Genomic DNA, 11,587 nt, shown 5'->3' with positions numbered 1-11,587 from the left:
AGAGAAAGATTAGTGAGAAAATGAGAGGAATGAGGATAATCCAAAAGAAGATAATGGTTAAATGTATAAATCATTACAGTTCAAAAGACAGAATTACTGAAAAGAATCACAACTATGCTTAGTGTAGGTAAGAATCAAAGGTCCATGAGCAATGCAGGGGGAAGAAAACCAAAAACAAAACCAAAAACAAAAGAAATCAAGCCTTAAGGAATCTTTTCTGAGAACTTTATCTAAATGGGATGCTTCAGTTGAAAAGTCAATAAAATCTATTGCAATGTTGGGAAGGGACACAGTAAAGAAGGAGCACTTGGCTGGCTCAGTGGGTAGAGCATGTCACTCTTGGTCTCAGGGTTGTGAGTTCTAGTCCCACACTGGGAATAGAGTTTACTTAATAAAAATATATGTATATTAAAAAAAAAGAATCAGTAAAGAAAAGTGTATTCCCCTTGAATAAAACAATGTAAACCTGTTTTGATCGTCCTGGTTCTAGCAATGTCATCAAATTAAGGCAAACTTGAATTGGGAAAGTCTACGAGAAGCTCCTTCAAATGAGGAAGGGGAGGTGTTCACGTTTATTTTTTTCTTTCTCACCTTTAACCTTACACTCATTTACCCAAATCCCTTTAAATGTTTCTCTTAATAAAAAGTGTTTGAAATCAATAAAAGCATATGGAATGGGAGTATATTTTCTTGTGCCAAATTCTAAGGCTCTAGGCTTAGAGGTGGAAAAGTTAAAAGGGAAGTTAGATGCACGGACTTTTTGAAATCCGAGGACTGGCTAAAGCTCAACACATAAGCTTATTCTAAATCTTAGCGGTGTTGTGAAATGGATCTGTAACTAAGTTCGGGATGGTTGCAAGGTCTGACCTTCTAACACACTACCAGTCACCTGCTGTCTTTGTCTGTCTGCCTATGGTTTTGTCTTAATGTGGCAATTCTTATAATCACTACTAATTCCATTTTATGTTCAAAAGAGAAGATAGTAAGAAATCAATTTTTATTAGAAGTTCTTGATTTTCAGAACTGCCAGACTTACCTGTGGAGGGATAGTGATTTCCTAGCATTCTGGACGGGCCCCAAAGTAGAAGGATTTATACCTGAATGATTAACTCTGGGTGATTCATCCCTGAAACATTCATCAGGACATCATCTACAGGGACATCCTTAGAACTCCCTCCAGGGATGTTTACAAAAGACAAAAGTCAGTTCTTAACGGATGGGATCCTAATTTATGGGTTAATCTTTAGATGCATGCAGTATCTTTCATTAAATGCAAAAACATGGAGTACCGATTTTGATACTGAGATTCAGTCTAGGGTACAAACACGTACGCTGTCTTTGTCTGTCTGCCTATGGTTTTGTCTTAATGTGGCAATTCTTATAATCACTACTAATTCCATTTTATGTTCAAAAGAGAAGATAGTAAGAAATCAATTTTTATTAGAAGTTCTTGATTTTCAGAACCGCCAGACTTACCTGTGGAGGGATAGTGATTTCCTAGGCTTCTGGAAGGTCCCCAAAGTAGAAGGATTTATACCTGAATGATTAACTCTGGGTGATTCATCCCTGAAACATTCATCAGGACATCACCTACAGGGACATCCTTGGAACTCCCTCCAGGGATGTTTACAAAAGACAAAAGACAGTTCTTAATGGATGGGATCCTAATTTATGGGTTAATCTTTAGATGCATGCAGTATCTTTCATTAAATGCAAAAACATGGAGTACCGATTTTGATACTGAGATTCAGTCTAGGGTACAAAAAAGGTACTGCATTCCTTATAACGAAGAGGTCTTTGCCATGACTGCTCATCAAATCCTCAGCGGGAATAGTTTTCCCCTTGTGAATAGCACTGGTGGTTTTCTCTGTCTCTACTGTGGTACTTGCCTCCTTTCTTATATTTCTTTTACAAGACAGTCAGTGCTCTGAGGACAGAATTAATGTCAATTTCACTTGACTTCTCCTGAAGAGATCTGTACAACATTTTGGGTGCACAGCTGATGTTTCGTGAAGAGTTACTGATGAATACCCAAACAGTAATGTTAGGCAGAGGGTTGTGACTTAGTGGTCTTCCATGTAAACAGAAGCTTCTCTCATTTTCATTAATAACCTATGATCGTTTCTTCCTGTGAATTAAATTGCAAGTTGCAGGGAATAGGTTTTTAGACTCTCAGATCTCATTGAAAGGTTAGTTTGAATGAAACTAGTTCAAGTAAACTTGTTAGCATGGACCACTTTTACAATATGTTTAGTTTATGATTCCTGATACACATTAACTCATAAAGTATTTCCTCTTTGGATCTTATCTATATTAGAATTGGAAATCGGAGTGAAGTCTTAGTACTTCTGGACCAGGTTCATAATAATACCATTACGAATAGCAAAAAAAAAAAAAAGTATTATATCTTTCCTATGATTGAACTGGTCTTCCTCCTCTGAAGTCTACCATTAATGCTTGACATAGAAAAGAAGATTTAAGGCCTTAAGAGATCACTCTGAGACTGGCTCTCCCAATCTCCTTGCTGTGGGCTTTGGCCCTGAATTAACATGTCAGGTAGCCAAGGCAAAGCAGACTTGGGGCTCAGCTTACTTAAACACTTGCTCCTTGCACTTGACTTAATGCTCTCACAGTTTCTTTGGTTTCCATGGGACATGGGCAGCACCCAAATTTCAAAATTTTCTGCCTCCCCTAGTAGGGGAGTATGAAAATACCTACGATGTGAACCCGAGATGTGTTGCATCTGTGAGGCTGAGCACTCCACAGCAGCATTCCCAGGACATGTCTGAAAGAATCTAAGGAGCAGATCTAAGGTGGGGGCCTAGAGTTTCCTCAAGAGCCTACGTGCAGCTGGGTCAGCCGGGAAGCCTTAGCGGGCTGTGTTAGGCCAAGAGAGATGAATGACTGCAAGATGCACTTGTCCCGGTGGGGGGCAGCAGAGCAACCATGCAGATCTGAGGCCAAAAAAGGTCAAAGAGAAGCACAAGCATAAGGGACCCAGATCTAAGCCTCTCTTCCCCCAGTGATAGGGGGCCTCAGAAGTCATAAAAGCAAAAAAATGATTGAAATGTGAAGGACGGGGCATTTACCTAAAGAGAAAGATCAAGCAAAGAGTTTATTTAAAATTGATGGCTCTAAGTCCAAAGGTGTTTAAGTAAAGTCATACTTCACGAGTCTATGTGATATGTAATTATGTCTCAATGTAAGGACTCAGGTAATGTGACAACGAAAGATATTTTGTCATTAAATTTTCTTCTGAAAATATAAGAGAGAAATGTGCAAAATATTTATATATCAGTTGCCATGAACATGTAAAAAGTAAATAAAAAAATCTTTACTTGTCAGGTAGGCTAAAATTGCCCTAGTTAAACAAACAAGCCAACAAAAGAAAACTGTATATAGACTCTTTGTCATTCTGAAAATGCTTTTCTGTTTACTTGGTTTGTTGAGATGGGTAGAAACTCTGGGAAAATATTATAATTATCCCTTATATTTTATAACACTTAGTCCTAAATCCATGCTACCATCAAATCTTTCATGAAATATGCTGGTAAAAAATTTTTTTGTTTGTTTTTTAAAGATTTTATTCATTTATTTGAGAGAGAGAGAGAGAGAGCACAAGTGGGGAGTGAGGAGGGGCAGAGGGAGAGGGAGAAGCAGACTCCTTGCTAAGCAGGGAGCCCAACATGGGGCTCCATCCCAGGACCCTGAGATCATGACCTGAGCTGAAGGCAGACACAACCGACTGAGCCACCCAAGTGCCCCAAAAGAAATTACATTTTAATGTTTAGTTTAAAAATTGTTTCATTTAAGATGATACATTGTATTCATTATAGAAATTTGAATTGCTCACCAATTTTATGATAATTGACCTATGGTTGATGACCTTGCAAATGTTTTTACAATAAACTTCAACATTATACACTTCTGTATACATGCTTTGATAGTTGAAATTTTCTCTGGATTTTCATAAATTCAGTCCAGACAAATGTGGTTAATTGGTTTTATAGCAGATTCACTATAAAAAACATACTTTGAACCTTGTTTTGCCACATCTCTGCACAGCAGAACTGTCTCCAGAGGAGGGGATAAACAATTACAGACAATTTTCAAAGTTGCGTTTTTCACATTTACTTTACCCTATCTGCTGGCAGAGCACACACCTTTGCAACTTGTATGGCAGCTACTCCCATCCCCACGTATTTCTGAGATACCAGCCACTAGTATGCTAAGCATTTAAAAATGAACATCCATCTTCATTACAAGACAAAAGTCAGGTGCATTTAACACTTACAATATCCCTGTAATATAGCTATAATTTATTTCTTACAGATGAAAAGCCTGACACTTGGAGAAATTGAGTGTCTTTTCTCTAAGAACATAGAGAGGTGATTCAAACTGAATGTTCTTTGAGATATTCTGAGGCTGGCTTTGAAAACATTTCAAACCATATGGGTTTGTTAAGATGTTTAAAGGCTAATAATGGATTTTATGGATAATTAGGTTTCAGACATCCTTGAAAAATTATAAGCACACACACACACACACACACACACACACACACATTTCTTATGAAAACTAAAGGCGTGAGGAGTGCTGAAAACTATTATAGATTCCAGGCACAAGGGTTGGGTCTGGTACTAGACTGATAGTAGTTGAGAATAAAAAGTGCTCAGAGCCATGAGTTACTGTTCTTGTGTCATGAATTTTCTTCATAGCATTTCGCCAAAGTTGAACTTTTTATTAAAGAAATGAATTTTATAAAAATTGGGTAATACTTTTTTTGAACGATCTCCCAATACTTTTAAAGCAACATTGAAAGCCTCTCTGAAGTTTCTTTGAATTTCTACAGTTCCTTTTCTCTTCTTTTTTTCCTCTTCCTCCTGCTCCTTCTTCTCAATTTAGGGAAATTTGACTCAAGGTATTTAAAAGCCAAGGAGATACTATTTGGAGGGAATGGGAATGAAAGCAGGAAGTCAAACATAACCAGAGGTTTCTGGAAAGCGTAAATAGATGAAAGGGGGTGCCAACTGTGAGAACGAGGATTGAGGCAGGGGTTTCTAAGTGACTTTGAGGGAAAATCTTTGAAAGATACTTTGGATTCCATTCATAACATTCTTCACATGCTTATCTAAGTAGGGTGAGTGGAGATTGGTGAGATTATGGAAAGGATCCTTGCTGCTTGCTGTCTGTCCAACAACACAAGTCATCCAATTCTCTATGTGATTAATGAACATGTCTCGTCCCCATCAGGTGTGCTGACTGGCCGTGGCTCTGGAAAGGGAAAGAGACCAAGAGTTATGCCAGTGGTCAGCTGAGTCTGGGTGCCTTCAATTTAGCAGAAAGGAACGGAAAACACTGTCATATCCAAGTCTACCTGCAATAATGCTGGTAATGACAATATCTGACTCATATGTATGGTCCTCAGTTGATCCAGGATCCAGAAGCAGGGTAACTCAATGGTCCTTTTGAGCTCCAGGCCTAGAACATTCAAAACCCAGATATATCCCAAAACTTTAACAAAATGACTAATCGTTCTTACCATACTGTTCTTGCTGTTCCTACTCCCACTGCAACATTATTGAATAACTACAGTGTGCTGCTCTGGCCTGTGTTAGGGACACGGCATAAAACATTTCACTCAGACTGTTCGCATGAAGAGAACTTAGTGAGAGGATATACAGAATACAGGCAAAGCTACAGAAAATGGTCAAAGAAGTTGAAGCATCTGGAGGTTAGCTGTAGAAAGTAGTGTCCACCCCATGTTCTGAAATGACCAGGCAGTGAATATAGTCCCCGGACCCAAGGAGAGTTAGAAGCAGGAAGCAAGTCCCTGGCCACCTTCTTCCCCAGCACACAGCTCAGCAGGAGTTTTGCTTGGAAGGCTGCAGCCACTCTAGCACCTTCATTGTGAATCTGGGCGAGAATGAGAACCAAATGGAGCTACTTTTCTCTTTCTCCCACCTCTGCTATCCTGCTGGTTTCTCCCATTGGCCAAGCTCAGCTGAAACTGGACACCAAAGGAGCTTTATTGATGTGATCCACACGGGATAAACTCCAGGGAGACAAAGAAAGGTAGAGAAGAAAGAACAGGCAAAAGGTTTGGGGGGGGGGGCAGTGAGGGAACAAAGGGAGAATCACCGGCACATCTATATTACCTGTATATCTGTAATGTTCCCACAGTACATACATAGCTATGCAAAATTAGTCCTATTAAAAAGACAAAGCACAAAGCTCAGAATTAGTAAATAACTAGCCCAAGTTCAAGAGAAGTTAATTGATCTTCCAGTGGCATGCATGCCGAACTCCAAAACTTTCTCTGTGTACCAGGCACCATCCTACTCCACATGTTGTAACCAAGAGAATCTATCATTCCCCCAATCAAAAAATATTAAGACATTCAAGCATAAGTTAAAATAAATGATGAATCCCATGATGATGAAACTTCATGATTCTCGGGAGATTTGAGTCCCTGTTGGTATTGGGGAATGGGCCAAAACCACGTCCTCGAGGAGCTTAGGTAGGATTCGCAAGAGAATAAGCTAGTGGCTATGCATAGTCTGAACGATTTGTTGCTAGAAATAATTAAACCGTAGGGATTTGGTCTCTATATGACAATTCTGTTATAAACACTTCAGGTTTTTCTATCCATACTGTTATTGGGAAATCATGCTATTTTCAAAGGTAGGATTTGGTATTGTAAAAACATATTTTGGAATGTAGAAATAAATATTTTAATCAACAAAAATAAAATTATGGACTGATGAATTCGCAGATGTCTTGATTTAAATCCTAATGATCTGCTAAAAATAGAATTATTTATAAGTGCTCAATAGAGAAGTAGTTCAACTGGAAACAGAACTAGGCTAGAAAGAACATTCATTCCGTATATAATGATTGGCTCCATTTGGGAAGCACTGTTCTAAGTGCCACTGAGGCTACAACTAATGATTAGATAAACTCTAGTCCCTGAGACTCACACTTCGATGTTGAGTGTTCTTTTAGACTAGACCTGGATTTTTCACCCAATATCATAGGAGCTACAACTTAATAAGTGCTTCCTACATGTCAGACACACTTGAAGTTTTACCTGAATTAAATCTCTCATATGAGGGAGCTGTTATAAGAACCAAATTTTATGCATGAGGAAAATTAGATACAGAGAGATGAACAACTTGGTTAAGTCCCATAGCTAGGAATCGGACACGGGGGCTTTCTGGAAAGGACGCCTTGGTGAAGACTTCCAATATCTGTTCACGTTGATGCCTCAAAACCTAGCCATGTATACCGTCTCTCTTCATGAAGAAAATTAGGGAGTGGTGTTGAATACCTTTCTAGTTCCTTCCAAGTTAATAATGTTACTCTTAATGATTATAAGCATCCTATTGTATAACGTTCTGTACCCCTTCACAGAGAATCAGCCACTCTTAGGTTAATGATCTACATTAATTATTTCAATTGAATTTAAAGAAAAAATAAAGTTAATTAAAATGCATTTCATGCAGATGCCTTCACTAAACCTTTTTCACTCCAAATTGCGTGATGACCACCTATCAGGAGCCATCAGCCTTCTTAAAATAAAGACCAACCTTCTAGACTCTGTGGGTGCTTGTGTAAGTGCCAGCAAGCATCTACTTGAGAAAGTCTCAGGGTGGGGGTGAATGTCAAGAGTGTCGAGCCTCACGTGTCTCCAGGGCCACTTCCGTCTCCCTACAAATGCTTCTCTCTGAGTTCTCTTTGTTCAAATCATGTAGGATGTTGTGTTTTGTTTCTTTAAAGAAAAGTTATTTTCATAAAGTACTCAGTTAAATTATCTGAAGGGTTCAAGCTGGCATTACCCACAGTAACAAATAGAGACATTAATTATTTTGACATTTGATTTGTGAGTCAATAAGTAGATATTTATTAAAAATACCATCCCAGCATCAAAGAGCACTTGGCTATTATGGCAATTACTCCAATCTTAAGAACTTAGAAACACACAAAATAATTGTGATTACATTGATTTAGGTGATTTGTCTTGCATTTTATTATCCTGATCAATAAGTCCAAAGTCCACATGTGCAGTGAGATAATGCAATGGACAAGAATGTCGGAGGCATTTACAAAGTGCCTTACAAAGTGATCCCTGTCTATCCTTGGCCTTGTAGCTATTAGGAAGAGGCAGTTTAACATTGCCATACCCAGGTGTATGTTACTGAAGGATGGTACAGGCTTTCCCTGATGGTCTTTATGGTACTTTTACCCTGCAGAAATGTGAGGAGATGCGCTTGAGGGTATCTTATGTCTTATTTCAGTTGTATAATTAATATGATTATTATTCCAGTAAGAACATTTCCATGTATTGGAAACGTAAGTAGAATTTATGTTATAGAATTTTTCTTAATTTTTGTAGAGTTAAAAGGAGGCAGAGTTACAATAAAGTTATTACAATGCATGGATATGTTTGTTAATCTTTTCTTCACTATTGTCTCCTCCCCTACACTAGGGAACATTTTAATACATGTTTTCCCTAATCTCTCCTCCAATGAATACTTGGTGTCAACAATATATATGTAAGTGTATATCTTATACATATAGATAGTTTATATACAGTACATGTATCTTTTCTTATACCAAATACATAATTGATTTTTAGGTGTCCTGAACAAATTTTTGGCCCTGGTATAAGGCATTAATACACAAAACAAAGGAGATCCTAGGCCGAGTCTTAAAAGTTAAGTAAGATTGGGTGATATGAGGGCCACCTGAGTAGAGGAGACACTAAGGGGAAGGACATGCATGGCAGAGTTAGGAAACAAATGGCTTGAAATTATCTTGAGTTCAGAGGGGCAGGAGGACAAGTTCTACAGGGATAGGCATCAATCCATTCAGCTGCACAAAACAGATGAGATTTATATACAACATCAAAAATATACTGAGAGGGGCGCCTGGGTGGCACAGCGGTTAAGCGTCTGCCTTCGGCTCAGGGCGTGATCCCGGCGTTACGGGATCGAGCCCCACATCAGGCTCCTCTGCTGTGAGCCTGCTTCTTCCTCTCCCACTCCCCCTGCTTGTGTTCCCTCTCTCGCTGGCTGTCTCTATCTCTGTCAAATGAATAAATAAAATCTTAAAAAATATATATATATATATACTGAGAAACAAAGGATTGCAATGTTCAAAAAACTATAGTGTTTAAGGAAATTGTAAGTGAACTAATGCAATAAATCTTGCAGAGAAGATAAAGTCTTTTCAACACGAAGAGACTTGCAGAAAAGCATTTAAAATATGACTGCCTTTATACAAGGAGCTCTCTACTAATTTAGAGGTTTAAAATATCCATTGCATGCTTACTAAGCTATTTCTTTATGTCACAAGTGTTTAAAAGTTTTAGAGAAGACTGATCAGATGACATGATGGGGGTGGGGGACACGTGACAAAAGACACATGTGTTGCTTTCCTTTCTTTTAGCCCTCATTTGAAGCCAAGGACACACAATGTTAAAGAAAAACTACACAGCGGTGAGTGAGTTCATTCTCCTGGGACTGACGGATCGAGCTGAGGTGCAGCCTGTCCTTTTTGTGGTCTTCCTAGGGATCTATCTTATCACAGTGGTCGGCAACGTGGGCATGATTTTGTTAATCAGAAGTGACTCAAAACTTCACACTCCAATGTACTTCTTCCTCAGTCACCTCTCCTTTGTGGATCTCTGTTATGCCACCAATGTCGCTCCACAGATGCTGGTTCATTTCTTATCCAAGAGAAAATCCATTTCCTTCCTGGGTTGCCTTATACAATTCCACTTCTTCATTGCCCTGGTGATCACTGATTATTATATGCTCACAGTGATGGCCTATGACCGCTACATGGCCATCTGCAAACCCTTGCTGTATAGCAGCAAGATGTCCCGATGTGTCTGCCTCTCTCTCGTTGCCACCCCTTATATTTATGGCTTTGCAAACAGTCTGGCACAGACCATCCTGATGCTTCGCCTCTCCTTCTGTGGACCCAATGAAATCAACCACTTTTACTGTGCGGACCCACCTCTCATAGTCCTTGCCTGCTCAGATACTTACGTCAAAGAAACTGCCATGTTTGTGGTGGCTGGTTTCAATCTCACCTGTTCTCTGGCCATCATTCTCATCTCCTACATTTTCATTTTCTCGGCCATTCTGCGCATCCGCTCTGCTGAGGGCAGGCGGAAAGCCTTCTCCACCTGCGGGTCCCATTTGATGGCTGTCACCATCTTCTATGGGACATTGTTCTGCATGTACCTAAGACCCCCTTCTGCGACATCTGTAGAACAGGGGAAAATTGTAGCAGTGTTTTATATCTTTGTGAGTCCTATGTTAAACCCTGTGATCTATAGCCTGCGGAACAAAGATGTTAAAAGAGCAATCAGGAAAGTTCTCCAAAAGAAGTTGTTAAATTAAGTAGACACTTCGGTCATGGGTATGTAGCATATCTTATTATCTGAGCAATTAATGAGCATTTAAAATTAGCAAGTCACTTTCTGTCATCACGTGTTTTTTGTCTTTCATAATTTGTCTATGAGACTTAGAAGATATCAAAATATTTGCTAGCATTTAAAGTGCCATCTCAGTGAATAATAATAATAATAATAATTAATAATAATGAACGTTGCATAGAAATTGAAAGACGACTGAGGTCATTGCTATTGCTCTACTTATCAACAAACTACAACGTGTTCTATCAATACATTTGTACTGGTACAAATCTACAAAAGACAGAGTTCCCGAATGATGCTACGTCAATGATCATTGGTTCGATTTTTATAGTGCTTAATAATTTTCAAACTAATATCCAGAAACTTCTCAACCATAAGCATGTTTTTCTTCGGGTTTTTTTTTTTTTTTTTTGGCCTTTATACAGATGATGTAGTAATGAAGATCTTTAGGTATCTCAGATTACTCTAAGAAATATCTTTACAGTCATAATATTAATTGGATGGAATCCTCATTCATAAGGGTTTTGATGGAATGGTATATTTTACTTAGAAGTTTTTTTTCTTTTTAATCAATATTCACCTTCATCATAAAACTGGCTTTGTGGTTTCACTTGTTAATTTTTAGCTAAGAACTATTTCCAACATACGTGGAAAAATAGAAAATAGCGTAAAGACTGTACAAGCATAACTGATCATTATTAAGTCTTCACCCTTGCCAATTTGCTTCAGACATTTCACATACTAAAATATTCTCAAATTGAGCCCTCCCTGCCTGACTCTGTTCCTCTCTCCTCTGCCTGCACTCAGTTCTCATTGAATTTAATATTTCTTATCCCTATATAGAGTTCTAATATTTGCTGGTGTTTATGTATTCACAGGATTAAATAATGTTACTTTGCTAGATTCAGAATTTGTTATAAATGAATTATGCTCCCTTCTGCAAGTTATTCTATTTTCACTAAATATTGTTAGATTCTTCCCTGCTGGTTCACGTAGCGTCAATTATCACTGAGATAGTCTATGTCAGTATATGAAGATACCACAGACTGTCTATCCATTCTGTTATTGATAGATGAATACATTTTTCCTGTTCCTGGGTAATATGAAAATCTAACAATGCATTTTCCTCTGAAATTCTGG

The 11,587-nt window shown here is 38.4% G+C and overlaps 1 protein-coding gene across 1 annotated transcript; it reads left to right on the top strand.

Moving 5' to 3' along the window:
• The first annotated feature begins 9,424 nt into the window (after positions 1-9,424).
• On the top strand, positions 9,425-10,412 carry LOC103666093 (olfactory receptor 1030-like). Its single transcript, XM_008694119.2, has one exon. It carries the CDS (start codon positions 9,477-9,479, stop codon positions 10,410-10,412), a length of 936 nt encoding a protein of 311 aa, XP_008692341.2. The 5' UTR covers positions 9,425-9,476.
• Positions 10,413-11,587: the final 1,175 nt, after the last annotated feature.

The sequence above is a fragment of the Ursus maritimus genome, unplaced genomic scaffold, assembly GCF_017311325.1.
Source record: "Ursus maritimus isolate PB19 unplaced genomic scaffold, ASM1731132v1 scaffold_23, whole genome shotgun sequence".
Classification (NCBI taxonomy): domain Eukaryota; kingdom Metazoa; phylum Chordata; class Mammalia; order Carnivora; family Ursidae; genus Ursus; species Ursus maritimus.
The sequence above is the reverse complement of the archived record's forward strand: the minus strand, read 5'-3'. Positions and strand labels throughout refer to the sequence as shown.

Bases quoted from the DNA above. Each gene is read 5' to 3' on its own strand.
- LOC103666093 (XM_008694119.2), top strand. From the start codon at position 9,477: ATGTTAAAGAAAAACTACACAGCGGTGAGTGAGTTCATTCTCCTGGGA.